The sequence below is a fragment of the Aplidium turbinatum genome, chromosome 5 (genome assembly GCF_918807975.1).
Source record: "Aplidium turbinatum chromosome 5, kaAplTurb1.1, whole genome shotgun sequence".
In the NCBI taxonomy this organism is placed as follows: Eukaryota; Metazoa; Chordata; class Ascidiacea; order Aplousobranchia; family Polyclinidae; genus Aplidium; species Aplidium turbinatum.
In genome coordinates this window covers 34,384,830-34,411,708 of record NC_137476.1, presented here as the reverse complement: position 1 = coordinate 34,411,708, position 26,879 = coordinate 34,384,830, and the positions used below count along the sequence as shown (strand labels likewise).

Sequence of the window (26,879 nt, the reverse complement as noted above, 5' to 3'; positions counted from 1 at the left end):
TATATATCCCTGAAGAGGTCAGTTGTTTCTGATAGACAAAAACATTGGAATAAATGTAGATTATCACCAAAGATAATATGTTGTGATAGATCAGCTTATTTTGCCTTGCATTTGAAGAGCATATCATGTTAGTAAAGTAACATCTTTATTAATGTTCTTTGACTGTAGTGATAGGAACAATGGCTCTTAAAAATGTTAAAAGAAGCTTAGATAGAATATTTGACAAAAATTTGCAAGATTTGGTTCGTGGAATTCGGAATCATAAAGAGAATGAGGTAAAATACATTATTACCTATAAAATAAGTGATATCGGTAGTCTGTTTAATTTTTGTTTCATCTAAAATTGTTAATTTACAAACAAAATATAAGAATTTTAAAGGTATTAGCTGACTTGAGTATAGTTTCACCAGTGTTTTTATTTCAAATTTTTAATTTTTTTTTTTGGTTGTTAAAAACAAAGTTTACATATTTTTATATATTTTTTATTTTTCTTGTCTTATACATGGACAAAGCTCAAGTTTCCATGCTATTTTACACTATTGATATTCAGCTTACATTTTAGTCTTATTTCAGTGATATTGTTTAATTACAGGCTCAATACATATCACAATGCATTGATGAAATAAAGTCCGAGTTGAAACAAGACAATATTGCTGCCAAAGCCAATGCTGTCAACAAGTTAATCTATGTAAGCATGAACATGATTGAGATAAACCAAACATAATAGAAAAAGTCTGAGGTATCTGGGTTGTACAATTGTACATTGTACAATACATATATTTCTAACTAAAAACAATGAAAACTACAAAAAGTGCTCAATGCTAAGCAAAAAGACAAAGCAGAGCGAATTAAATCAAATATAGTTATTACTATCTGAAGCCTTTATAAATGCCTGATGGGTAACACAACATATTATCAGAAGCCTGGTGGGTAAATGTCGTCATAGAAACAAATTTAAACTCAAGTACTTCAAAATAAAATAAATTCCTTTTGATTTTCACAGGTTATTTTAAAAACAATTTTTATTTGATTTTTACAGGTTATAAATCTCGTTTAATGTTTACAGGTTTTAAAAACAGATTTCATTTCATTTGTTCAGGTTACTACAGGTTACATCATCACAATTCCTTGTGATTTTCACAGGTTATAATTTTGAAAAAATTAAATTTTGTTTGATTCTTACTGGTTATAAATCTCATTTAATTTTTACAGGATTTTAAAAAAACAATTTTCATTTATTTTGTTCAGGTTACTATAGGTTGCATTGATCATCAAAACTGCATTTTGCTTTTTTGTGATGTCATAGAGGTTGCCATCAAGTTGCTTGGTTTCCAGTTGGACAAATTAATTGAAACTTTGTAGTAATGGATGGAGGTAGCCCTTAGTAATTCTGAGGTTTTTTTCTGCAAATTGGATTACGGTTATAATATTTGATATCTTTTTAGGAAGTACAGGTTTAAAGGTTTTTTCTGCAGATTAAATTACAGTTGTAATATTTAATATCTTTTCAGGAATTATCGATTCATTACTTTTTGCATATGTTTTTCAGACCTTCTGATGATCCGTTAGGTGAAACAATTTGTAAAGGCTTCAGATAGTAATAACTATATTTGATTATATTTCTAACTATTATTTTCCACTATGTGTACTGTAGAAATGAGTAGCTGCTTGAAAACATACGCAAGTTTGAGGCATTTGCTTGACACATATATGATAATGTTATGTTTATAAAAAAAATTCAATTCACTTGTCCACCTTCAACCATATTGTTATGTGCCATGCAAAGTCACAGCTTGTGCTGTTGATAGGTGACAATTTGATGTTCAACTTAATTTCCTAAAGCCAGGCAAATCCCCGGGCCTTGACCACTTATGCCCGGAACTAATACTCCAAGCTGCCCCCTCTATGAGGTCCTGGTTAAAAGAATTCCTTTCCTACTGCTTGTGTCACCTGCGCATCCCAAGAATCTGGAGAAGAGCCCTAGTGGTTGCAGTCCCAAAGCCGAAGAAGCCCCCAGGGGATCCGAAGAGCTATCGCCCCATCTCTCTGACTCTGTATCCCCTTCAAGATACTCGAAAGACTTATCTACGCCCGTGTCGAACCGATAATAGACCCTCAGCTCCCTCGGGAACAAGCCGGCTTTCGCCACGGAAGATCAACTGTAGACCAGGTCACTCTGATGACCCAAAACATCGAGGACAACTTCTCGGCAAAAAAGAAGGCTGGCGCCGTGTTTGTCGATCTCACGGCTGCCTACGACACTGTATGGCACAGCGGCCTTACCTGCAAACTACTCCGTCTCCTTCCTGACAGGCACATGGTCCATATGATTATGGAACTTGTGCAAAACCGCAGCTTTACCCTTTCCACCGGTAGCGGCCGACGAAGTAGACTACGTCGACTCAGGAACGGCATCCCACAGGGCTCTGTCCTGGCTCCCCTCCTCTTTAACACTTACATCTATGACCTGCCTGACACCATCTCCAGGAAGTATGCTTATGCAGACGATCTGGCTCTCCTGCATCCAGCCGGAGATTGGCAGTCAATGGAGAGGAACCTAAGCCAGGACATGTCAACTATATCAACATATCTCCAGAAATGGAAGCTACAGCTCAGCAAGGCAAAGACAGTGTCGGCGGCCTTCCACCTAAACAACAAGGAAGCAAAACGTGAGATCAACATTACCACCGATGACGAACACCTACCCTACTGCGCCGAACCCACCTACCTCGGCGTAACCCTGGACACTGGACAGGTCACTCACGTACCGACAACACCTGGAGTCACTGCGCAAAAAACTATCTGCGGCGCTGCACTTTTGAGGCGGCTGGCGGGTTCCGGCTGGGGAGCTGATGCGAAAACCCTTCGCACAGCTACCTTGGCCCTTGTCCATTCTACCGCTGAGTACTGCGCACCAGTGTGGTGCCACAGCTCTCACACCCGCCACATTGACACCGCCATCAATGACGCACTACGCACTGTGACTGGATGCCTGCGTCCCACTCCAACGGACTGCCTTCCCATCCTTGCAAGCATCCAACCTGCTGAGCTTCGCCGTAAAGGAGCCATGATTTCCCTTGCTCGTCGCGCACTGGACCCCGACCACCTCCTCCACAGTACATTCCAGCGCCTACCTGGAGGACAGCAGCGACTGAAATCAAGACGCCCATTTGTGCCCGCCGCACGACAGCTTCTGAACAACGTTGAAGATCTTGGAATAAGTGCGGCACACTGGACGAACTACACATGGAACATGGAGTGGCAAAACAACACCTCCCGACTCCGTGATTTCCTACCCGACGTCGATCCCCACCCTCCGGGAATGTCCCTCGCAAGACTTGCGTGGGTCCGGCTTAACCGCCTACAAACCGGCGTCGGTCGCTTTCGTTCAGACATGTGCAAATGGGGCCTGGCTCCCTCACCGGGATGCGAGTGTGGCGCCACAGACCAGACAGTAGATCATGTCGTCCATGACTGCCCAATCCATCAACCACCACATGGAGCGCCTGGACTGAAGGCCCTGGATGACGAGACTGTCGAGTGGCTGATGACATCATGCCCAAACATATAGTCCAGAAGAACAGCTCATACGACGAAGAAGAATTTGATGTTAGTTGTATGCTAATGCCTTATTATTGCTCTTATTACCTGACTGCATATTTACAAACACTTGTTGAAATTGCAATTGAATTTTACTGCTTTTCAGTTGCAAATGGTTGGGTATGATGTGAGTTGGGCAGCTTTCAACATTATAGAGGTCATGAGCTCTCCGAAATTCACTTTTAAGGTATGAAGTTGATGGTTTAATAGGCTAATGCAGTACAGTAATTAATTGTATTGGTACAGTTTTAAACAGTTAATTTTTCAAGCGGAAAACATGATTGAAAATGTTTCTTTGTTTATATACAGTACATGCTGAGCTATCAAGTGCCATTTGTGCTGGTCGGGTTTCACTGATTGTAGTAAAGTATTTTACTTTATTTACTGTGTTAAATTTGATTAGTATGAGCGTTGTTCTTGCTTCGTACCTTAAACAATCCTCATAGCACTCTTCCACATAGAATCTCCTATACTTCATTGAATTTTTTCCAACCAGCTCTTATTCCTAATATTATTGAATCTTGCACTCTTCTATCCGTACTCAGGAAGCAGAATGTTTCAACCGCTTCCAGTTTATCCCCATCTTTCTAGAATGACTGTCTCTTCATGTCTTTCATTTGCATTTAAAGTCGTTTATTCTTACCAGGCTTTGTCTACTTCCTGTGCATCTTTTGTGAACCCATTCATTGCAGCAATTACATGTTATGGAGTTGCTGGCAACTCTTTTCATGGGAGAGCTGTCTTAATTGGAATGACCAAATTTCTGATGTATCATAATCTTATAAAGTCGTTAATCGTTATAGACTAGTCAATATTTTATCATACAAAATGCTCTTTCTTTGTACCACTATCCACTAACTTCATAAATTTCAGTTTCAAAACTATACTGTTATAGTGGCAAACAATTGGCAGAAATTTCTCATGTATGAATCGAATGTGTTTCATTTTCTGTATTATTTCTATACCACAAAAAGCAGCACAAAACTATGTTTGGTCTAAGGCTTTTCTAAGGACACACTACAATTTGCTACATATAATCATGTTGTTTGTAGCGCATTGGGTATCTGGCAGCCTCACAATCATTTCACGCTGAAACTGACGTTCTCATGCTGACCACTAATCTTATCCGAAAGGATCTGAGCTCTCAGAACAACTTTGATGCAGGGATTGCTCTTAATGGTCTCTCATGCTTCATGACTCACGACTTGGCACGAGATCTTGCCAATGACATATTTTCACTAGTAAGATTGGTTTTGTATGTTAATTAATAAACTACGTTGGTTTCTTTGTGTAGAGCGTCATAGCAAGAATACGTTTAGTTGAGCATCAAGTTTGACACTCCAATGATGAGTATGATATACTGTATATTAATCACATTTGACTTTGCGATGTGAAACACTGATGGGACTTAGCCTGATTTATTGACATTGAAATAGAAAAATGTATAACAAAACCATTTTAATGTCTTATAGCGCCAGTATTTTTATGTCACATACCGTACAAATTACAACTAATTTCATCTAATTCTACATAGTAACATATATCAATTTGCTGATGTCCAACCTTTGCAATACCTACGGGAAACAAAGGACGCAATAACGTGCACTAACTAACTATATTCAAACTGTAAATCATTGCCGATAATTTTACATTGTAATTAACGCATTACATGTACATTGTACATCTCATCTGAAAGATATTTTTTATTGTATATATAGATGTCGTCTATTCGCCCATACACTCGAAAGCGGGCAGTTTTGATTTCGTATAAAATCTTCTTGCAATATCCTGAAGCACTTCGCCCAGCGTTTCCGCGGCTAAAAGAAAAATTAGAAGATCCTGATTCAGGTAACCCACCACAATCATAAATTATTTTTTTACCTTTTTTATTTATATACTTGGTTTTTAATAGAATATGTAAACTTAATTGCCAAGTTTTAAAAGTCTTTTTCACGGGAGCTTTTTTGTAAGTAATACTGTATAACTAATATATGTTCGTTTTCTGAAGCTTTAAACCAGTGAGTATATATTTCTACTTGGAGCATGGTATTGCAGTGTTTGTCTACTGTGCGTGTTTCATAGAATACTTTGATGTTGAAAACACTTTGTAAAACGCTTAGAAAATTGTAAATTTCATGTTGGTTGTAAAGCAATGAACGCAATCACAGTTGATGGATATTTGTTTGTTTTTTTTTGGTTTAATATCTTGGTCTGTTTTTCATGGAACACCTGTTGTGAATCACTAATGTATTAAAATGTCAACTCATATTGTTTCCAGGCGTTCAGTCGGCCGCAGTGAACGTTATATGTGAGCTAGCTCGAAAAAATCCAAAGAACTATCTCTCTCTGGCTCCAGTTTTCTTCAAGCTCATGACTTCATCGACAAATAATTGGGTCCTGATCAAGATTATTAAACTGGTTAGTAGCTTTAATTGGTTTCGGCTTTGTCCAAGAAATATTTTCGACGTTTTATGCTTGTTATATTATTCAAAATACATGTACAATTGCTACTGTTGTGTAAACCCATGTTTTCATAAAGGTTACTTTTTTTTATCAATAACGCTTTTAATACTGTACCGTACTTAAAAACAAAACAATATTTATCTACAGTATTTTTTATATATCACTTCTTCCCGTTGTATGTCTCATTTTCTGGAGTCCGGGTAGGATGGGATCTGGCAAGGCACATACTCACTTACTCAGTCTCCACCCATCACGATGTAGGGGACTAGTATTGGTCATGGGGCTACCACTTACCAGTTTTCTTTGTGCTGGGAACCGGCACATCTCGGAAATGATTTATCCATCCGTTGCTCCTTTCACATGGCCTAAATACAACGCATGGGACAAGGGATTGACAGACTTAAGTTTTGTGCATCAACACAGTACGTATGATCTTGCACATTGGTTAAAAGTATGTTGAGTGTCATTATTTTTGACAGTTTGGAGCCTTAACTCCACTGGAACCTCGGCTGGGCAAGAAGCTAATTGAACCGCTCACCAACCTTATACACAAGTGAGTATGCTTACGCGTAGTTATCCCAGTCACAAATCAGTCCTTTTAACATCATGTAGAAAAGGACTAGTTTGCTGACTGGAAACACTTGCTTCAGGAAAGCCTGACCACTGACCAGCCTATTCAATACTAATATGGCGCCGCTGATCTTTAGACCACTGCAAGCAATTACTATTTTAGTATAATACTAGACCTACTAGATATGATAGGTATTTAAGTAAGTCTCACCAGGTACATTACTGTGATTGCATTTGGTTTTGCTCAAGAAATTTACTCGTGCCTACCTTAAAAAGTGAAGTAAAGCTACTGTAACAAGCTTTATTCTATCTGCAGCACAGTAAGTGGATGGTAAATATATCACTAACAGTATATCACATATTTCCAGTACGTCCGCAATGTCTCTCTTGTACGAATGCATCAATACCGTCATCCAAGGTGAGTGAAAGAAGAGAGGTTTTAGCCTTTTTTTCTTGTAGAATTGCAAAATAGCTTAGGAATTAGGATGTTTCTTTCTTGAAACAAGGAAAATTCTTCAAACGTAAATGTCGTGCTCTGAGTCTAAATCGGAAAACGGCCAACTAGAGCAAATTTCTTGCCTGAAATAACCCAAGTCCTAACCACCGTCATAAAGAATTTTGTCTTGCAAATCAATATTTTTCAGACAACATATATAATGCATTTTCATGCCTTACCGGCTTAAAGCGTAATTGTCATTCAAGATTAGATTGAAGTCACATTAGGCATTATAAGTTCTAACCATAGGTTCAATGCATTTTGGTTCTCCACTGAAACTGTTGACCGACTTTTGCTGGATCTTTGACCAATGTGGATCCAAAAGCTTAATTTTTGTCATTGGACTGATATAACTTCCTAAGATATGTAATCAACATTTGCTGACGAGAAATTAATGTATAAGCAGGAGAGATGTGACAACTAAGTTAGCTTGAAATATTAAAATGATCTGCTCTTTCATCATGCTTACTGAAGTTCTCTTCTCCTTCACTTCAGGGATGCAGAATCATTCCTCATCAATCCAGGTATGTTGGTTGTTTTTGAGGCTTGATTCTACGTATCTGCTTCCTACAAACTATGCTTTGTAAACATTGTATCAGTGGTTGTAGTCAAGTAACCGCGGAAACGTCGGTCATGTATTATTGTGCTCAAGACAAATATTATGTTCGTTTGTTTTAGCTGGTCCACAATGATATTTATTGTTGCCAGTATATAAAGAGTTCGTATGTATGCACTATGTAGGTCTGCAATGAGCACCGTAGAAACACACGTAATTATTTTACATTAATCGATATAACGTCGCTTTTTATAGAACCACTTTAACTCAGATCTGAACTTCCATTAAACCAGCGAATTGAGTTTAGATTTACCTCAGTGATTCTTTCAGCAATTTTGTTCCATATTAAGTTTTGTATTTTTTTAAACAAAATGTACTGTATCTGCAGACGTTGAATCAATGTAAAAAATACAAGTTTTGCGAGTTTTACAGGTAGTGGTATAGTAGGTTACAAACCGCTTCTAAACAGGCAAAATGTACCTGTGTTGTGTGGTCGTTAGAATGCCTTCCAACCGGCGCACAGAAATCCTATAATCGTGGACTCCATTATTATTATTAGACTAACTTCTACAGTCTACACTTCCTCATCAAGTCACATGTGACAGGCCTACTGTTGTTTTACCAAACGTTCATTCAATATCTTCGCTAAGCTTTATTCTAAGTCGATCTATTGTACAACAGGGTCACTCAAATATTATGAAGGTTTGCCCAATGCATGTCTCTTTCATTACAGTTTATAGTCGAAACAGCATATGTCATCTTTTTAACGTTGACTCGATGTATAATGACGTAAAAACGATGACAAGTGTATGTCGAGAGATGCAGTATGCGCAGTTTCTAACTGCTCTGACGAGTTGCATGTATTTTGATGATCTCATTTCAAATTTTTCTAAGTTTAAAAGATTTATACATCTTCAATTAACTCCACGAAGACTTTTCTGATTCATGTGAATGCCATTGCCAAAGTTATCACAATTCATGTAGAATCGTGACTTTAAATTTGAGCTTTTGTATGGTGGCAATTTTATTTTGCATAAAAACAGTGATGCCAAACGGCTGTGCTAATACTCAGCTCAATTGCTAACATCTTTGAATTATACTTCTTTTGCTTCATTACCTTCAGTATTATATAGTACTGATCCCAGCTATATATAATTGTCTTAAAAGTACTGTAGATGCTGGTGTTATCTTTTTTGTGCTAAGCTTTTAATTGTAAGCAATCATTGGCTAATTTCCGTGTATCACGCCATGCAACTGGCTGCTTTCTTACTGCAACTGGCTGCTTTCTATCATGGCCATGTACAATACATATATACCTAGGCCACCATGCTACATATCAAACACAAACTTTTTTTAATTCGCTGCTGTACTTTCAATGTCTGATATGTTGTATACTATAATGTATAGCGGTTGGTTTAATATAATATTCGATTCTGCAGCGTAGAAGTAGTGCAAAAAATACAATCACCAGTTGATTAAGTTGATGGGATTGCATGACATGGCTGCACGTATAATCTCGTTTCATATCAAAAGCTCTTACGATTTTTAAGTATTCTCATTATTCACCTTTCTTTTGTCGTTTGAATGGATAAGTACCTCATGCATTATTCTCAGCACTCGTCGTTCACAAAAGAAAGTGAATAAACTGTTCAGGATTATAACTTACATTTGTCATACCCGATTTATTTGTGAACTTCTTTGCAGCTATGCGTGCAAAAGCTGCGAGTTCTCATCGAAGATTCAGACCAAAACTGTAAGTTTTTCAGGATGCAGCAATTTTTTGTATTGCGTGATAACAAATAATTTTCAAACCCTCAAGTCAACTTAATTAACGTTTTGTCAATTAAGCAAAGAATATGTACTTTTAAAATAAAGCTTTTGATTTTGTGTGAATTTGTTAACTTTTACCTACAAATTTTGGTCATTGTGTTGATGCACTGAATGTATGTTACTACTTTTTACTATTTTAGGTCTTTACGAGCACTGATATTATGAATGATTCATGTACTTTTATTTTGCAAATTTTTTGTATTTTTATTTTATTTTGTGTTCATACACTTGATACTGTGAATCTTTTGTTACGAAAACTTTTTTAGATTTTATTTCAACTTTCCTTTAATACTTTTTAGTGAAATATCTTGGTCTGCTGGCGATGTCTCGTATCCTGGAAACCCACCCCAAGGCTGTGCAGACGCACAAAGACCTCATCCTGCAATGTCTTGATGACAAGGACGAATCCATCAGGCTCAGAGCTCTTGACTTGATTTTCGGGATGGTACGCCAAAATATTATTACGTCATCTTGAGTTGTCCAGTAAAATATACTTTACTCTAAATAGCGCCTAAATTGCTCGGCGCCACAGTGAGACAGCACCTACGCGTCTGCACCTAAATATCGTGTTCCGATTGCTGAGCTTTGCTAAGTATGGGTCCGCTGCAGGTTGTGCAATTACATTAAACAACAATAACATGTATCTGGACACTAATTATTTCTGGATACAATAGAAAACGATTTAACAAGGCACGAATGCTGCCTTTCCGTCCGTTTAATACAGATTGAAGATAAGCCTGAACAGGATTTTATAGAGTGTGGCGAGACTTGTTGTCCAACCACTAATACTCAACAATCCCATTTGTAGGTGTCCAAGAAGAATCTCATGGAGATCATAAAGAAACTAATGACTCACGTGGAGCGAGCGGACGGGAGCCAGTATCGAGACGAACTTCTTGTTAAAATAATAGAAATTTGTAACCAAAAGAACTACCACTATATCACCAACTTCGAATGGTAGGTGCTTGGTGTTATGGTAATCGTACAGCTAATCAAAGACTGAGCAATGAGCATGTTGTTTAGAAAGTCTTAGAAGTTAAAAAGTTTTTGTTCTGGCTTGTCTATGTATGATTACTTGACGAATATTTCTTAACAAGTCAATAATTATTATCAACCCTAAATCTTTATGAATTTAGTGCGTATGTACTGCATATGTATTATACAAGTCCCTTACTACCACTCCCCTATTGTTATGTTTGAATCTTTGACAAGAGGATATCATTTTAAATATTGCTTTACATATAAAAATACGCTTTCATGCACCATGCTGTTCCACCACTTATCCGTGTCTATGGCTTTAAATATTGTGTTGATTTTGAACATGTCCCGCACGTTTACAGGTACATCACAATTTTAATTGAATTGACACGCTTGGATGGTGCTAGTCGTCATGGGTCGTTGGTTTCCTCGCAGCTTCTAGATGTCGCTATTCGAGTGGTCACCATTAGAGACTTTGCCGCCAACCAAATGGTAATTGACTGTTTTTGTTTATTAATTGTTTCTATATGAAGGAGATTTGTACAATTTCAACATGAAATATTTTTTGACTTTCATGCTTAGTTCCGTTAAGAATGTTAGTGCCACTGCATGCACTACTGAGATAGTTCGGCAGACCTTGAATCCATTTTTAAAAAATGTTAGTTTATTGTCCGGAAAACATTTATTTTACAGCACTTGGGTGCAAAATAAAGTCAATTAAAAGTCCTCCATAATTGGCGATTTTCAGTCAACTGTCGCAGTTCTTCTGAACTTTGCTTTGCAAGAGATCGAACCTTTCGCATGAATGTATCTGCTGGTCTTCCTTGATTTTTGATCAGTTTTGATAATTATATAAATAGGAGAGTTTCAATGTAAACTGAGTTTGTTGGATGTCATATTCTATGTCCCAACCAGAGCAGTTGACGTTTGCTGACTTGTTGAAGCAGGGGAGTTTCTTCTACAGCACCATATAACAAGTTATTGTGAATATGTTCAGTCCATGAAATTTGAAAATTGTTAATGATTGTGTGTGAAATGTGTTGATGGTGTGTTGAAGTTTCAATGTTGGATTCCATGTTTCACAAGCATAAGTAGAAACGAGAAGAACAAGTGATTGATATAGCTTGAGACTGATGTTAGTGAAGTATTGTCCCATATGTTGTGTAATTCTGCTACTACTGCATTTGCTTTTCCGGAACATATACGGTATCTAGTTAAAGAGTGGTGGTTCGTGTGAGGACGATATTAATAACAGTGATTGATCAGCAAGTCGGGAATGGACTAGTTTTTGTCTGCTATCACACAGCTAACAAGCAAACCACAAACTAAGCAATATTACAATTACATTACGTTCATGTTGCAAGGATATTAGACCACAGGCGTAGATATGTTATCTGGAAATATGAAGTGAGCTTGTTCGGTTCTACACTTGCACGTGCCAACGTGTTGTCGTTTTGCCGAGCGTCTGGTAAACTGGTCACATTTTATCTGCCAATTGGTAAATTGACATGATAGTCCATGCAGTTTACACCTCAACAGTCAACATTTATAGTAAATTAGGATCAATATTTTAAGACAACATGCATATTAGGAACACTACAAAGTTCGCAATGGAAGTTGTACCGTCTTGTTAATAAAAATGATGGGCTATGTTACAATAAGAAATACTTTTGTGTGAATGACGTGCTGAGTTTTCTTTTTTTCTGCTCTGGTGTAAATAATGTCAATACTTCCAACTTTACCTTGTTATATTGTAGTTACTTGGTTACATGCGACAGTTTTTTAGCGTACAATATCACCGCGTGCATCTCCCTACAGGCGTCCTTCCTAGAAAATGCGCACGCCACTATGTCCCAACTACGTCGCAATGGCATGCAGGAGGTACTAGTGGCTGCTTCATATATCTGCGGAGAATTTGCTAAGTAAGTTTTCACTATTTGATATTTCTGTCTTTCTATTTCACGCCGTTCTTATTAGTCCAGTTTCATATTCTACAAAAAAAAGGCAATTAATAGGCTATCGTGGCATTTTTATTATTTTTAAATGTGACAGATCCAGGCGCTTTTTATGGTCTATTTTCTCACTCATTTATTGTATGTTCAAATTCGTATTGTTGCTACTAGCTTACAAGTTATTTGCGTTTTGCTACTAAAAGATTTAATTAACAAATTTTAAACCGATAACCGAAGCAGCAAATATACAAAACGACCGTGCAATTAGCTAGCAAGTGGCCTCTGTCAAATCTCACATCTACTCAAATATGTCTTCATATCCTTGAGTTGAATCTTCAAATAACTTACAAACTACTTTCATCGCAGCTTACTGACGGACTCAGACTCACTCTTGTACGCCATGATCCGGCCAAGAGTCCTTACTCTTCCCGGCCACATCCAAGGTGTTTACATCCAGAACATCATGAAAGTTTATTCTGTTTCCCTATCTCAAGCAGAGGAGGAAGAGGACAAGGAGAGGGGACTCACTTTAACAAGGGCGTTGTTGGAGAAGCTTCCTTTATTTGTGCAAAGTTCCGATCTTGAAGTCCAAGAAAGGGTTCGTTTTTAATGTTAAGATGTAATTGTGCAGTGTACACTCATCGCGTTTTGTGTATTCAAGAATGTACATTTAAAAGAGTCTGCTACAAGTGACTCTTGCTCAATAAAAATATTCGTTTGAAATCACTACGACAAAACGAAGACTTGCTAAAAAATTTCAATAACTTGGTTGACTTACTTATATTGCGGTACTCCCTTAGATTCGGACAGCCAAAAGCGTACTTTTAACAGTAATTTTGGGACATAGCCTACAGAAACAAAACATTGACAACAAAAAGCAAAAAAGAAATTATAACTGAACTTTCCTCGTTGTAGGCAAAGTAAATCGATTCGCAAAATTTGACTTGTGTTAACCTTTGCCGCCATGCTTACCTCATAATTTGCGTCGTCACCACCCTAGATCTAAAGTAATTTGTCATCTTTCAGTCTTCGTGCATTCTTTCTGCGCTAAAGTACATCGAGAAGCAGCAGACCAAAGATGTTCCTGTCGCAGCTGAGCTGGCAACACTGTTTAAGGGAGAACTTAACCCTGTTGCTCCCAAAGCCCAACGAAAAGTCCCGGTTCCCGAAGGGTAAGAACAGAACATTGTCACCTCCCAACCTGTTTGTTTTACGGTACCTGACATTCAATTTGAAGTACTGTAGTTTAATGTTTTTCAGTTCCCTCTATTTTATAGTTCGAATGCTAAGTGGCAAATATCACGCTCCTAACGACCACCCTGGTAAATCGTTCGCAGCATGGTAGTTTCCAATCAATCTAATTGGATGAATCAGACGTTTGCAATATTTCAGTATTCCTTTAAGATATTTTTCTTATAAGCTTGAAAAAGGCTGTATGACTAGCCGAAAACGTTCGCTTATGTTTTTTTTGTTGGTTTGATAATATTAAATGTAGTGTTGTTGCTGAGTTATGTCTGTTTATGGTTTAAAAAAGTTACCTCTCTAGTCTCTGCCCAAATTTTATTATTTCATGCCACCCACCAAGGTTTTTTTTTTTAACATTTATCAATGTTAAAACGATGCAAAACTAAAGTCTTGCAACCTGGGCATAACCTTTAATTGTTTTTCTTCATAAAGTGACAAATTCAAATGTGATTCTCCTGCACTTAGGTTGGACTTGGATGCATGGATCAACGATCCTCCATCATCCAGTGAAGATGAGAAGCCGAGCGTGGAGATTAGCCAAACTAGTTATGACGAGTACTACTCCCCCACTAGGGAGCGCCGCATGGACTTGTCGCCTGAAGAGAAGGAAAAGGTTATCTGCATTCTTTTATCACATCACAATTGCCGTGACATATTAATGATGTCGTGCAATGTTGAACGGACATAATTTAATGTTGTTTCTTGCAGCTGCGAGAACAAAGACGTCAGGAACAAGCAAGCAATCCGCATTACTTGATGAGCAAGGTATGCGCGCCAACGGGTTGTAGAATGTTTACTTTGGCACAAATAACTTTTTGATTGGTAGTGATTGTAACATGATCCAGAAACGCTAGAGCAAAAGATTAAAGACACGTTTGGAATCTTAAATAGTTATGCAAAGACCGCCTTACTTTGTTTTGATACACAAGAAGTAGCCACTTTTTTATCACTTCTAAATCAGTTGCACATATTGCTTCCAACTAAGTATTCACATGTTTTCTTCACCAGAGCGATCCCAGGACACCGAAGGTTTCTTTTCAGCATGTGTTAAATTAACACCTAATTTATGACTCAAATTTTAATCCAGTTAGCATGGTTGGTTCTTTTTTACATTGTCTCAACGACTGCTGACGTTTAGTCAATGTAAAAAGACGAATAGAAGTATGAAGCATTTTGAAGACAGTTGTAATGTTACTTGTTAGCAGACTAGTATATATGAATGTGGTTTGTTCAATTTTTTCAATGTTCGTCTGCTTAAATATATTTTCTTTTGAAAAGCGATGTTTACTGATTTATTTAATTACTTGGGAATGATCTTTTTGTTTTTTCTAATACGGATTGGCGTTGTTTTAACAAAGTATTTGTTTGGTTTTTTAACTTGTTCTGTGTTAAGAACAAGACTTCAAACTTTTGGGACCTGTTTGCCAATGCTCAACGAAATGATACCACTGTCACACGAAAAATCTTTTAAACTGTCGCATGCATAATTTGCAAAGTACTAGTAGTGATTTTTTTAGATAGTTTAGTAAAGTATTTGAAATTTAAGTTATCGCTTTCGGAGCCGAAAAGCAGGTTTCTTTCCTTGGCATGAGGATTTTATACATAAAAAGAAATGTTTTATTTAATTGGCATGAAATACATTATTTACGATTTTACGGTACTAAACCTCATTATACCTTTTATTATGAGATATAATTTGGTTCGACTGTTTTCACTTTTTGTCCCTGCATTTTGCAAATATCACATTACTGAAATTTAAAGTTCTACGTTGAACTAATGCCTGAATAAGTGATATTTATCCTAAAAACAACTTTCTAATTTCATTTCTAATTCAAACCAGTTGAAATTTTGAAAGTTGAAGTTGAAAACCAGTTGAAACCAGTTGAAAACCTTTGCTCTTGCACGCCAGCAGCATAATTTGCTTTTGTTGTTTCTCAACAAAAACTTAGTTTTACAATGTCTTCCAATCATCGGGCGACAGCTCATGGGAGCAGTAGTTCAAATAATTGTACCAAATCTTCCCCTTTCACTGCTTGTGTAGCGCTTTTGTCCTTTAATTTTCTTTAAAATACATCTTTAATAACGGGGTTTATAACATCTTTAGCAAGGCGTAAAACATATGCATAGTATTGGATACCTCTTTATCCTCGCTAGCTTGAACCCCAAGGCTGTAGCTCGAGGGAGCTTGCAACGAGACTTAAAAACCCCAAAACAGCTGTTTTTGGTGGGGGTACTTCCTATCACCCAAGGGGGAATCAAAAAGGTCTGCGGTCCAGCTGTGAATTAATTCTCTCTTCACACATCCCCAGAAAGCGGAAGGATATCAGAAGCCTGATGCCGAGGATGACGTAGGCCTGTCAGGTGACTTGGATCTTGCCGTCCCACTGCATGTACCAGGGCTGCCGAGTAGCGAGCGCTACCTCAGACAGGTTGGTTGGCTTTTGGCTGGGGTTAGTTGTGGTTCTGCACTACGGTTCTATTGGGAAAACTGAGCTATGTCAACGATTTTGTTGATTTCCTTCAATGTACCGGTGTGTTATAAACACTATTTGGTTGGTTTACAATGGCATACTGCTGCTTAAGATGGTATTTTTGTGTTTACACTAATTAATAAATATTTGCTTTCTTTTTTAATCTATCTTTTTATCTAATCATGTTTGTCAACATCAGTGTATCTGCGCATTACAGCATGGTCCACAGCCGTTTCAGTAGTGGCAGTCCTGCAATGATTGGTGCTCTATTTTATCGAGTTTTCTTTGCTGCCCTGCTATTGTAGTATTGCAATGTGGAAAAACAAAACACAAACATATTAAAACAAAAAAAATTAATGGAATGACTTTTTGTTGTAGTGAATGTTTTGGAGGAAAAAAAACTTAAAAAACTAACATTTTTTGATAAATTGTTGTTCTTCTTCAGGATCAAGAAAGGAGACGTCGGGCGGAAGCAAAGAAAGCAGTGAAAAAGCGACATCGGAAGAAAGATGGGAAGAAGGGCAAGAAAAAGCTGGAAGTTGCTAGTGAGGAAGAAGAGGAAGATGCTCTTCCAGCACATGCTGTTGAAATCACTCAGGAGGAAATGCCAGAGGTAGTGGTGCTTCTTATCGCTTTTGGTCAGTCTGCTTTTGTTGTTTAAAACAAGAAATGCCACCTTGCAATAACTAAACCGTATTGGAAGCATAAGTTATATATTTTTTTCTTTGCATTACACTTTGATATCATTGCCATCCCCAAACGTTGCAAAGCACATCCGCCTCGATAGCTTAGTTGGTTAGCGCGTGACTTTGTGAACAAAGAAGTTTCAAGATCAAGCGGCACTGGTTCGACTCTTGGGGTGTGCGCTTGAGCAACGCATTCTAAGGACTGCTCTCCATTCAGCGGCACCTAGAGAATGGAATGATTCCCAGGCAACAACACTTCAACAATTGGAAACTTTAAACTGCCAATCTCGGTAACCGGCCCTGCGTCAAGAGCCTCTACAATCTACAAGCATAGACATATACAACCAAGCAATCACACGGCATTTAACATAATCCATTAAAATTGAACATAAACTATAAGCTACAAACGTTTTCGGCCATACACACGTTAGCCCTTATTAAGTAACAGAAAAAATAACTGCTTATCATATCTACAATGAAAATGAATAACTGATCTAAACACTGAATTGAAAAACGAAATGCAAAATGAAACGGCAGAGCATAGGAGAAAGGCACATCACATGGCGTTTAAATTACGCGAGGCAAAGACGCATCATATGACATATCAAGAAAAGACGTTGAGTAAATAAGAAGCACCTGAGGCAAACAACTGTGTATTGAGGCGAGGATTGTATGATTTTATTAGCAAAGCCTCGTGGATTTTAGTGTTGAATTCGGTGGAACATTTACGCATATTTCTAAACGACTCCAAGGATGGTTTGTTATTTGAACATGTTTGACAATCGAATATGTCATCTTTAATGGCACTTTGCTTGTTCAAATTGGTTAAATCTAAGTGCTCCCTCACTCTCGTGGCCAAATGCCGCGCAGACATACCGATGTATGTACAATTCGCGTCATGCGAACAAGTGAACTTGTACACGACGTTTGAACACAAGTAGGAGGGAGTCCTAGATTTAAGCTGAAAATAATAGCCAACTTTGAACGTTTTATACACAGGAACAATATCACCTACAAATCTGGATTAATTAAATGCCTGCTCAAGCGAGCACAAGATATTTGCTCTAATTTTGATAATTTTAATATTGAAGTCAATCGTTTACGGTCTTATTTTAGTGCGAACAACTACTCTACATGGTTTTTCAATAAGGTGCTGAGGGGTTTTTTTTTGATTCACGTTCTACGCACTCTCAAGCGGACGAACGTGAATGGAAAAACTGTCTTACAGTTCCCTTTGTGGGTAAAGCATCGAGACGCTTTGTCAATAATATGTCAAGTTTAATCAAAATGAATTTCAACGTGGATATTGTTCCTGTATATAAAACGTTCAAAGTTGGCTATTATTTTCAGCTTAAATCTAGGACTCCCTCCTACTTGTGTTCAAATGTCGTGTACAAGTTCACTTGTTCGCATGACGCGAATTGTACATACATCGGTATGTCTACGCGGCATTTGGCCACGAGAGTGAGGGAGCACTTAGATTTAACTAATTTGAACAAGCAAAGTGCCGTTAAAGATCACATATTCGATTGTCAAACATGTTCAAATAACAAACCATCCTTGGAGTCGTTTAGAATTATGCGTAAATGTTCCACCGAATTCGACACTAAATTCCACGAGGCTTTGCTAATAAAATCATACAATCCTCGCCTCAATACACAGTTGTTTGCCTCAGGTGCTTCTTATTTACTCAACGTCTTTTCTTGATATGTCATATGATGCGTTTTTGCCTCGCGTAATTTAAACGCCATGTGATGTGCCTTTCTCCTATGCTCTGCCGTTTCACTTTGCATTTCGTTTTTCAATTCAGTGTTTAGATCAGTTATTCATTTTCATTGTAGATATGATAAGCAGTTATTTTTTGTGTTACTTGATAAGGGCTAACGTGTGTATGGCCGAAAACGTTTGTAGCTTATAGTTTATGTTCAATTTTAATGGATTATGTTAAATGTCGTGTGGTTGCTTGGTTGTATATGTCTGTGGTTGAAGAAAGTGACCTCTTTACCAAAATTGTGTCTACAACTATGTGAAACTACCAGGAATAACCTACCAAGGCATTGTCAGTCCGAGGATAAAGATTCAAAACCAAATCACATGAGAGTTTTTTTAAGGCAGCCTTAGAAATTCCATCCTTGTGGTGGCCTCCTTTATATTATCTTGCCCTCTCCTCCAGGCTTATACCTGGTGGTTAAAGATTTAAATCAACTAGATAGTAAGGTGAGGACGCTAATCTTCGTGTCCACTTTCAAGCATACCTTGAACTGACTTGCCACTCAGTTATACAAACGTTGTAGCCTGGGTTCATTTAGTTTCCTCATGACGTACGCAATTATATTATTTCCGATCAGAGTTGGGCTAAGCTTGTGCCACTAATGTTTATGCCACAAATGGAAAATGTCACATACCGTACTTGGTTTCAACAGGGAGCTGTTAAAACCGACTCCGAAGATGACAACAAGAAAGACGACCCGTACAGGGCTTTAGACATCGATCTCGACTCGTAAGTTCATTGTCAAACATTTTATAACATATTTCACCTCTTATACTTTGTAACTGGAACTGCTTTGTGTTGTGTTAATCGCGACTGTTGTACTTAATATATGCCGTTACACTATACTTTGTATCAGAAAGTTATCACAAGTGTTGCAATTGTTCTTGACCTTTGAACTTGAACTTTTGACCCATGACAGCTAATCAGGATAATTTTAACGTGTATTCGACCTAAAAAGCTTAACTGAAATTTACGGGACTACCTCTTCTGAAAGTGATGAATTTAAAAGCACCTACTTTTCGCGTTGTAGTAAGTGGGCTGCTCAATGTGCTAACTACAAACTTCATTTTTTGCTGTTTTTGTATATCCGTATTAGCAAGAAGGCTCTCACATTATTTATGTCTATTTTACAGGCCACTAACGGCAGCAGAGGCCCTTCCAAAGCCACGTCACAGAGAAGTGAAGGCTTCCTTGAAAGTACAGAACGAAGAAGTTGCTGATGAAAAGCCGGAGAAGAAACAACGAAAGAAAAAGAAAGAGAAGAAGACAAAAGTAGGGACTTGCTTCAAATGCCAGCTAGATGAACACTATGTTATGTTTATTGTCATAGGTGAAGTTATTTTGGAAAACTATAAACGCTAAGAATATAAATGAATTGCTCTTATCCACAGTCCCATAGACTCTTTGGGGGGTGTGGGAAAGTTTTTGGGGGTCCGTGTATACATTAATTTTTAAAAATGACATAAAGTGTTTGGAAGGATTTTGTAGGGTGTTACTTCAAAAAGGGAGAGACTCTTCAAATATGTTGATGACTTTGTGTTTTAACAACTTGTTTCATTTTTACGTTCTGTCAACACAACGTGTAATTTACTCGGCTGTTGTAGAAGAAATCCCGCAGACACCACCAAGCTGAAAGCCTATTGGTTGACGAGCCACAGGATAACCATGACAACCAAGTAAATGGTGACGTGATTGCTGAAGACAAGAAAGAAACTAAGAAAGAGGTAAGAAGATTTCTTCCAGTCTTGTGGTTGGTTGAAGTTAAAAGGCGCATTCATTTGATGGCTTATTCTGTAATTGTATGTTTTTACTGCTGGTATCTAAACTATGTTAGTGGATGTACAATGCAGGCAGTTTCAGAACAATGCATTGCGCTCTGTATGGCTCAATATAAATAATAAACTCGCATCAGTTTGCAACGACATTTTAAGTAAGAACAATGCTGAATGATGTCACAAGACGTATTATGATATTTTACTCTTCATGTTACTGCGCTGCATCACATATTCTTAGCATTTCGGATAAATTAAAGCAGTTTATTATTATTTCGTTATATGATTTATTGTTTACTTTATTTTTACTATACCATTTTATCGTAATTATTCAGTAATGGTGGTATTTTTATTTCAAATGTCCGTTTTTAATTTACTTTCCAGCAGGGTGACGACTATAGCTTCTGGCTATCCACTCCTGACGCCGAAAACCAAAAACAAACGAAAGTCACCCAAGTTAACGGGTAGGTTTTTCGTTATTAGATCGATTTGTGGTCTAACAGGTCCCAACCTAACCACTTGTTACCTAGCAGCTCAGCTATCTTCACGAGATGTTTGAGGACCTGAACTTGTGTATGTGGTAGTGTTAATCTTTTCTGCTCCCATGATCGATTGCCCAAATAACAATTAGAAATCATAATACAAGTTTATATGGCAGTTAAACATCTAGCGATATTAATAAAACGTAACATAACGGATCAATTCAACTTCAAAAGTATGCTTTCCTTTCAATCTCCTCAATGTTGAGTCTCTTACCAAGCACGATTTAGAAATGATCGTTTTTGTCTGGGCAAAAAATCTTTATCATGTCTTTCTGCATCTTGGGCCTTACTCGATAGAATGCTACTGCGCTCATGTTTAATTATTATTGAAAATATTGCTCATTGCCACGTTCATGTTGAGTTGTTTGCTATTCAGTGATGTGAACGAAGACGTCCCTGCGAGTGGAGTAAAGGATAAAAAGAAACATCACAAAAAGAAAGAAGGAAAGAAGCACAAGAGGAAGCGCCGAGATGCAGAAGAAGAGGAGGTTGCAGAAGTGGAGGTATGTTCAATCTGCATGGTTGTGGTAGATGTTGAGTGTTTTCTGTGGGAATTAGATTCGTTGCGTTCATGTTGGAATGGCTAAAGGCATTTGTAACATGAATGCAGAGCAAAGCTGCACAACAGGGAGCGGCAAACTTTTAATACGGCTGCGAGATGATTCGAATATATTCAATGTGCGGGTCCAACTGTGGCAAGAGAAATTGGCAGCCAGGCCGACATCGGCCAATATGGAGCTCTCTCTCGGACAGCGTGAACCCTGGAAATATTGGCGCTGCCTCAACCCGCTCAAGAACTGATATTGGAAGATGTAAGACGTTGATGCGACACTGGAGATATTCCTCAGGAACCGCAAGTTGCAAACGTAAACTGGAGCAAACAAATGCAACATCTCCTTGAATGTCCTGCCTAAACGCAAGATGCTCTTCACAGGATTTAGCCAAATTCAACGATAGACCAAGAGCTTGCGTGATGATCTGGGCTACGGTCGTGAGACACACGACGAAGAAGCAGATTCGAATTTATTATTTCCCAATTTGTATTTGCTTCTTACAGCAATACTAATATTTGGTGCATTACTTTAATTAGGAACAAGTAGGCCTACGTACTGGACTAGTTGTGCAGGCCTGGTACAGAGGTAGTCAACTATTGAGATGTCACTTGTTGATTTATGCATATCAGTTTGTATCCTCTATGGATCCTTCTCTTGTATCATGGGCCAATCCTATAGATGTTTGCTGGTACACCCCTTCATTTTTTGATTCTTAGTAGTCAACTGTGTTTGTAATTTTATTTCCAGAAAACGTTACTGAAACTTAATAATTACAAAGTTCTTGGAGAGAATCGGGAACTTAAGGTGGAATTTGAAACGAGGTCTTCATCCAGACAAGAGAAGAAGATCGTCATTTCTTGCGTATTCTCAAACCAGATTGACAACCACATCAAAACCATTGAATTCAACGTACTGGACACACTTAACACAAGGTGAGCTTTCGAAGTCCTCCTTAATTTCATGCTATGTGCCCCGACACAATACTGTGTCGTGCCATGAGAGGTGAATACAAGTACCAAAAAAAGAAAACTAAAAATAGCGTCAATTGATTTTCAGTCAAACCGCCTCTGCTTGTTCCACTGTGAAATAAAACGATCTCGCCTATTCAGAATCACTCTTAGCGGATGATTTACAATTTGGAAAGAAAGTAACATTTTTTTTATATCAGGCATCGCTATGGTTCAAAAGCAGGTCGCATGATTGACAACTAAGCACTCTGAACGTTTGGCCATGACGACTATTAAAAATTTACGCTTTGCTTTCAGACTTGTTCGTCCGGGAGGGGAAACATCACGTGACGCTGTTCCAATACCGTTTACACTCCCTGGAAATTCTTGCAACGAGTGCCAGCTCGAACTGACTGCCACCAGTGTGACAATGCCACAGCGCATGCGCGGTACTGTTACCTACATGGTGACTGACGGAGATCACACACGACAGGAGAAACTGGACTTTAAACTCCACATTCCTTGCTCAGCGTATTTGGTACCCACTCCATACTCAAGGTAAATTTGTGGGTTATTGAAGCTATTAGATTCGCAATCGCCTTCGGTTAAAAGTGCAAGAAGTAACTCTAGTGCTCTGCATACTCTTAGACTGGCGTAACAAGAACGAGTGTGGAGTTGACAGGAAGAAATTATTTATGCAGCTCCGGTTTAACACCGCAGCCCTATAATAATGAAATAGAGCTTTTCGATTTCCAGTTCGACTGCATCAGTTTCGTATTCACAAATTCTGTTGTGATGGTTAAATGTAGTTGCTAAGTTTCCACTTAATTTGACAAAATGAATCCATTTTCTTTCGTTTCAGCAATAATTTCACAAAGCTCCTCTCGTCCGGCGAAGTCTCCGAGAAGTCGTCGCTCAAGCTTACACTTGGGGGGCTTCCCCTTGACCACGCCCTGCAAAAGCTCTGTTTCTTCCTTAAGTTTTCAGGTAGGTTATGTTTGGGTAATTGTTTGTTTACGGATGTTGTAAATCACCACATCCACCGACAAATCCGGTTGCTGCAATCTTCTGTTGGACGCGCTTGCATGCGTCACAAATTGCTCTATGTTCTGCCAACCACGTGGCTGAGTTCTCAAAGCGCTTGCGCGACATTTGAAAAGATGTCGATTCGACAAAGCTCCAGTTCACGCGGCTGTGTCTCGGCACGACACCGAAAAGCGTGTCCGAAGGATTGGGAGCAGATGACTAAGTTGTTCCTGAGCTGCTTCCAACTGCTTTCAATTGATTCCCAGTACGGGTTAAAAAAAAAAGTTCTTATTATTTACGATGGCCAGTTACGTTTGTTAGTTAGGATGTTAGGTAACTTATATAGTCCCTTTTTTTCGAATTTATAATATTATCTTCCTCCACTCACAACATTATATTATCTTCCAGTTGTGGAGCAAATAGAAGAGACTGCTTCCTTGTACTCCTCTTCCATCCAGCGCCATCACATCTGTCTTCTGGTCAAAGCCATGGTGAGAAACTCCATGTGAACCTTTTTGTGTCTTTCATCGTCTAGCAATGTCGCATAAACTGTAATAACTTTCTTTAAGATATTTAAATCTCATAAAAAAGCTTTTCTTTCTTGAATACCATAGCTTGTGAAAATAAAAACACAAGTTAAGATAAAAAACAAATTTTGCAGATAGGAGTTAATAAGTATTTTAATGAGTGCGAAGTTAATCTTTTTGTTTGTGGTGATTCCTCTTAGTTTATAAAAAAAAACTTTCGTGTATATAAACCTTTAAAATACTCAAGTTGGAGCAGACAATAACATCGATCCCCAAGTCTTTGAGTTGCCTCTTGATAGGTGACAATTTCTGTCATTAGAACCTCTGTTCTAAACATCGCGTTCATGTTTTCAGCCGAATGGGGTTTTTTCGATCGATGGCAAAAGCAACAACTCGTCGATTCTTTCCAACATTATGGATCAGGTCAAGGAGGTCTTACAGGGTTAGATTAGCCGGTGCAATACGCTTTTTCACACTCTTAGAAGTTCTACGATACGAAAAGCGAACCTTTGAAAAGAAGATATGTTGAATCATGCTTCATATAAATATTTGCTTTGAAGCCTGACGGGAAGGCATTCAAGCTGAGATATAATTGTCCGCTACACTTCGCTAAAAAAATTTTGAGTTATTTTCCTTAGAAGTTTGTGAAACTGACGTAAAGAAGTCTTTCGGCTAGAAAGAAGCGTTTCCGCATCACTTATTAGTGATTTTGTTGAATGTCTGATCTTGAATTTCCACTCCAATTTCTCCGAAAACGCTGGGTTCAATTTTCAATGCCTTTCTTTCGTTCCGTTACAGCCGAAACAACTACAGTACAAAGTTTTCCATACACGACTGATTAGTAAAAGTTGCTTTATAATGTCTCAGCGTCAAGTCTATGCTTGTCTTTGGTGAATAGCCAATTGAAGTGTATTTATCGTTTAAATATATTGTTTTACTTGCTTTTGTGTGTTGCTGCAATATCAAGCAGGAAAATTCTGCCACTCAAATGTTCAGTAAATGCGCCTTTTTCTAATGAAGATTTCGTACTGAACAACACTACAAGGATTCCACGTGTTCTGTGCTATCTCTACCTTGTAGGTCAACATTGTACGTTTGTGATGCAACAAACGATTTTTCTCGATATAAGTTACCAACGAAAAATTTGGTTTACCTGAAGTTGTGCTTCCTTAAATGACACTGCGTGTAGAGAAATCACCGGGTTTATCTCCATGCGGGTTGGTGGTATTGCAGTAGAGCAGTGAATCCTAACTCGGGGTCCACGATAAAAAGTTTCAAGCGGGTCCTAGAATGCATTGGTTTGAGAAAAAGTGCTAACAGTGGTATTTTAAGAGCAATTTCCACTCAAGAATCACCCCCTAGATCTTTAGGGGGGTTGTGCAGGCTTGATACTTTCTTGGAATGGGGCCTGCAGTTACACAAAAGTTGAGGACTACTGCTGTAAAGTCTCCTGACAATGAAAATATTTCCTATAACAAATGGCATTATATAACAACTGGAAACTGTGGCATGTTTCAAGCATTACCTTACATTTGTTGGTGCAAGGAATAGTGTCAGGATGTCCCTGTGAAAACGCATTACCCTCTCTCGGGAGCAAAATTGAAAGAATTGGAATTCGTTTTTGACCGTAAATCTAGAAACAACCAAAACATTACGTGTTGCCGTTTTCTTTTCGCAGAGTTTACAAATATTGAATTGAACAGCAAGACCTTCAGCTTGCTGTATCGCAGCTTTGTAGTTTGACATAAAAAATTGGCACCTAACAATTGACGCTACCCTGTTGCATGTTTTTGGTTACTGACAAAGGATTACGCCACAATTTATAGCATTTTTTAAATGAATTATTATACTCTCAGATGTAATTCTACAATTTTATAGATCACAATTATGCTTTTAATATCTCGCTCTGACGTTTAGGAACCCTTTTAGTAAAGAGAGTTACTCACTTTGAAAACGTCGATGATCAAATGTTTATTCGTAAAGATGTTGAACACTATATTTGTCGAAACGTTTTCACATGCATGTTGCCCCGTCTTTGATTAGATTTTCATTATCTTGCTTTTTCTGTAGTCTCTGCTTACTGCGGTGTCATTCCATCCCCGTGCGTCACAATGACGTCCCGGTGACGTCATTACGTTGGTGTTGTGTCGTAATTTGTGAATGTAACAAATAGTCGTGATGTTGTTACTTTTTAAGGAGCGTTTACATTAGTTGTAGCCTATGCGAAGAGTCAGCATGCTTGATTAGTGTAACCCACACCAATATGTTACTAAGCTAAATGCTGCTTTGGGTTTGACAAAGTTTAAAGGGGTCTTTGATGTGTCCTTGGCTACGAAATCTTACACTCTAAGCTAAAAAATACTTGCTACGTTGCTGTGGATTGCAGAGAAGGCTTCTATCAGGCGGATAATACCGGTTTCATCAGCTGAGTTGCTTCCGTTTAACTTCAAAGCAAATTGTTGAATGGCTTAATACTGTAATTGTGGTATCGTATTATTTATTGCTAACTAATGTGTTGACATGGTAATGTTGCAATAAACCACAAGGACAAAAGTGTTGTCTGATTATTTATTTGAGTTAATATGTAGCTGCAATTAGTTGTTAAACGAGTATCATGAAATCTGGTTATGCACTTGACAGTAGGCTACCTCTTTACGGCTGTGCGGACATGGTCTGTAAAGCAACGCATGTCCGCCAAAGATACAACGCTAAATAACAACACATAACAGTATAGTTGTTTTTACTTAATTGCCTCTGACATGTAAATAAATTCAGCGAAGACACCGAAAAGATGACACTAACAAACTTCCCTGACCAGGCAATTGTAAAAAACATCAACAGGCTACTAAGTTACGCGCTTGCAAACTTTCGGCGAATCTGGCAGTCATTGCTG

At 38.1% G+C, this 26,879-nt stretch overlaps 1 protein-coding gene across 1 annotated transcript; it reads left to right on the top strand.

Annotated features, from left to right (window-relative positions):
* Window positions 1-177: 177 nt before the first annotated feature.
* On the top strand, window positions 178-26,532 carry LOC145769899 (AP-3 complex subunit delta-1-like). Its single transcript, XM_082581446.1, has 31 exons — window positions 178-275; window positions 593-688; window positions 3,707-3,787; window positions 4,653-4,841; window positions 5,319-5,448; window positions 5,879-6,018; window positions 6,543-6,616; window positions 7,002-7,051; window positions 7,625-7,653; window positions 8,367-8,387; window positions 9,390-9,438; window positions 9,815-9,960; window positions 10,324-10,472; window positions 10,856-10,985; window positions 12,312-12,415; window positions 12,812-13,043; window positions 13,472-13,617; window positions 14,156-14,303; window positions 14,399-14,455; window positions 16,000-16,119; window positions 16,607-16,774; window positions 19,271-19,347; window positions 19,752-19,890; window positions 20,223-20,342; window positions 20,775-20,854; window positions 21,309-21,435; window positions 22,234-22,418; window positions 22,752-22,991; window positions 23,296-23,420; window positions 23,868-23,950; window positions 24,341-26,532. Exons 1-31 carry the CDS (start codon window positions 180-182, stop codon window positions 24,431-24,433), a joined length of 3,624 nt encoding a protein of 1,207 aa, XP_082437572.1. The 5' UTR covers window positions 178-179; the 3' UTR covers window positions 24,434-26,532.
* Window positions 26,533-26,879: the final 347 nt, after the last annotated feature.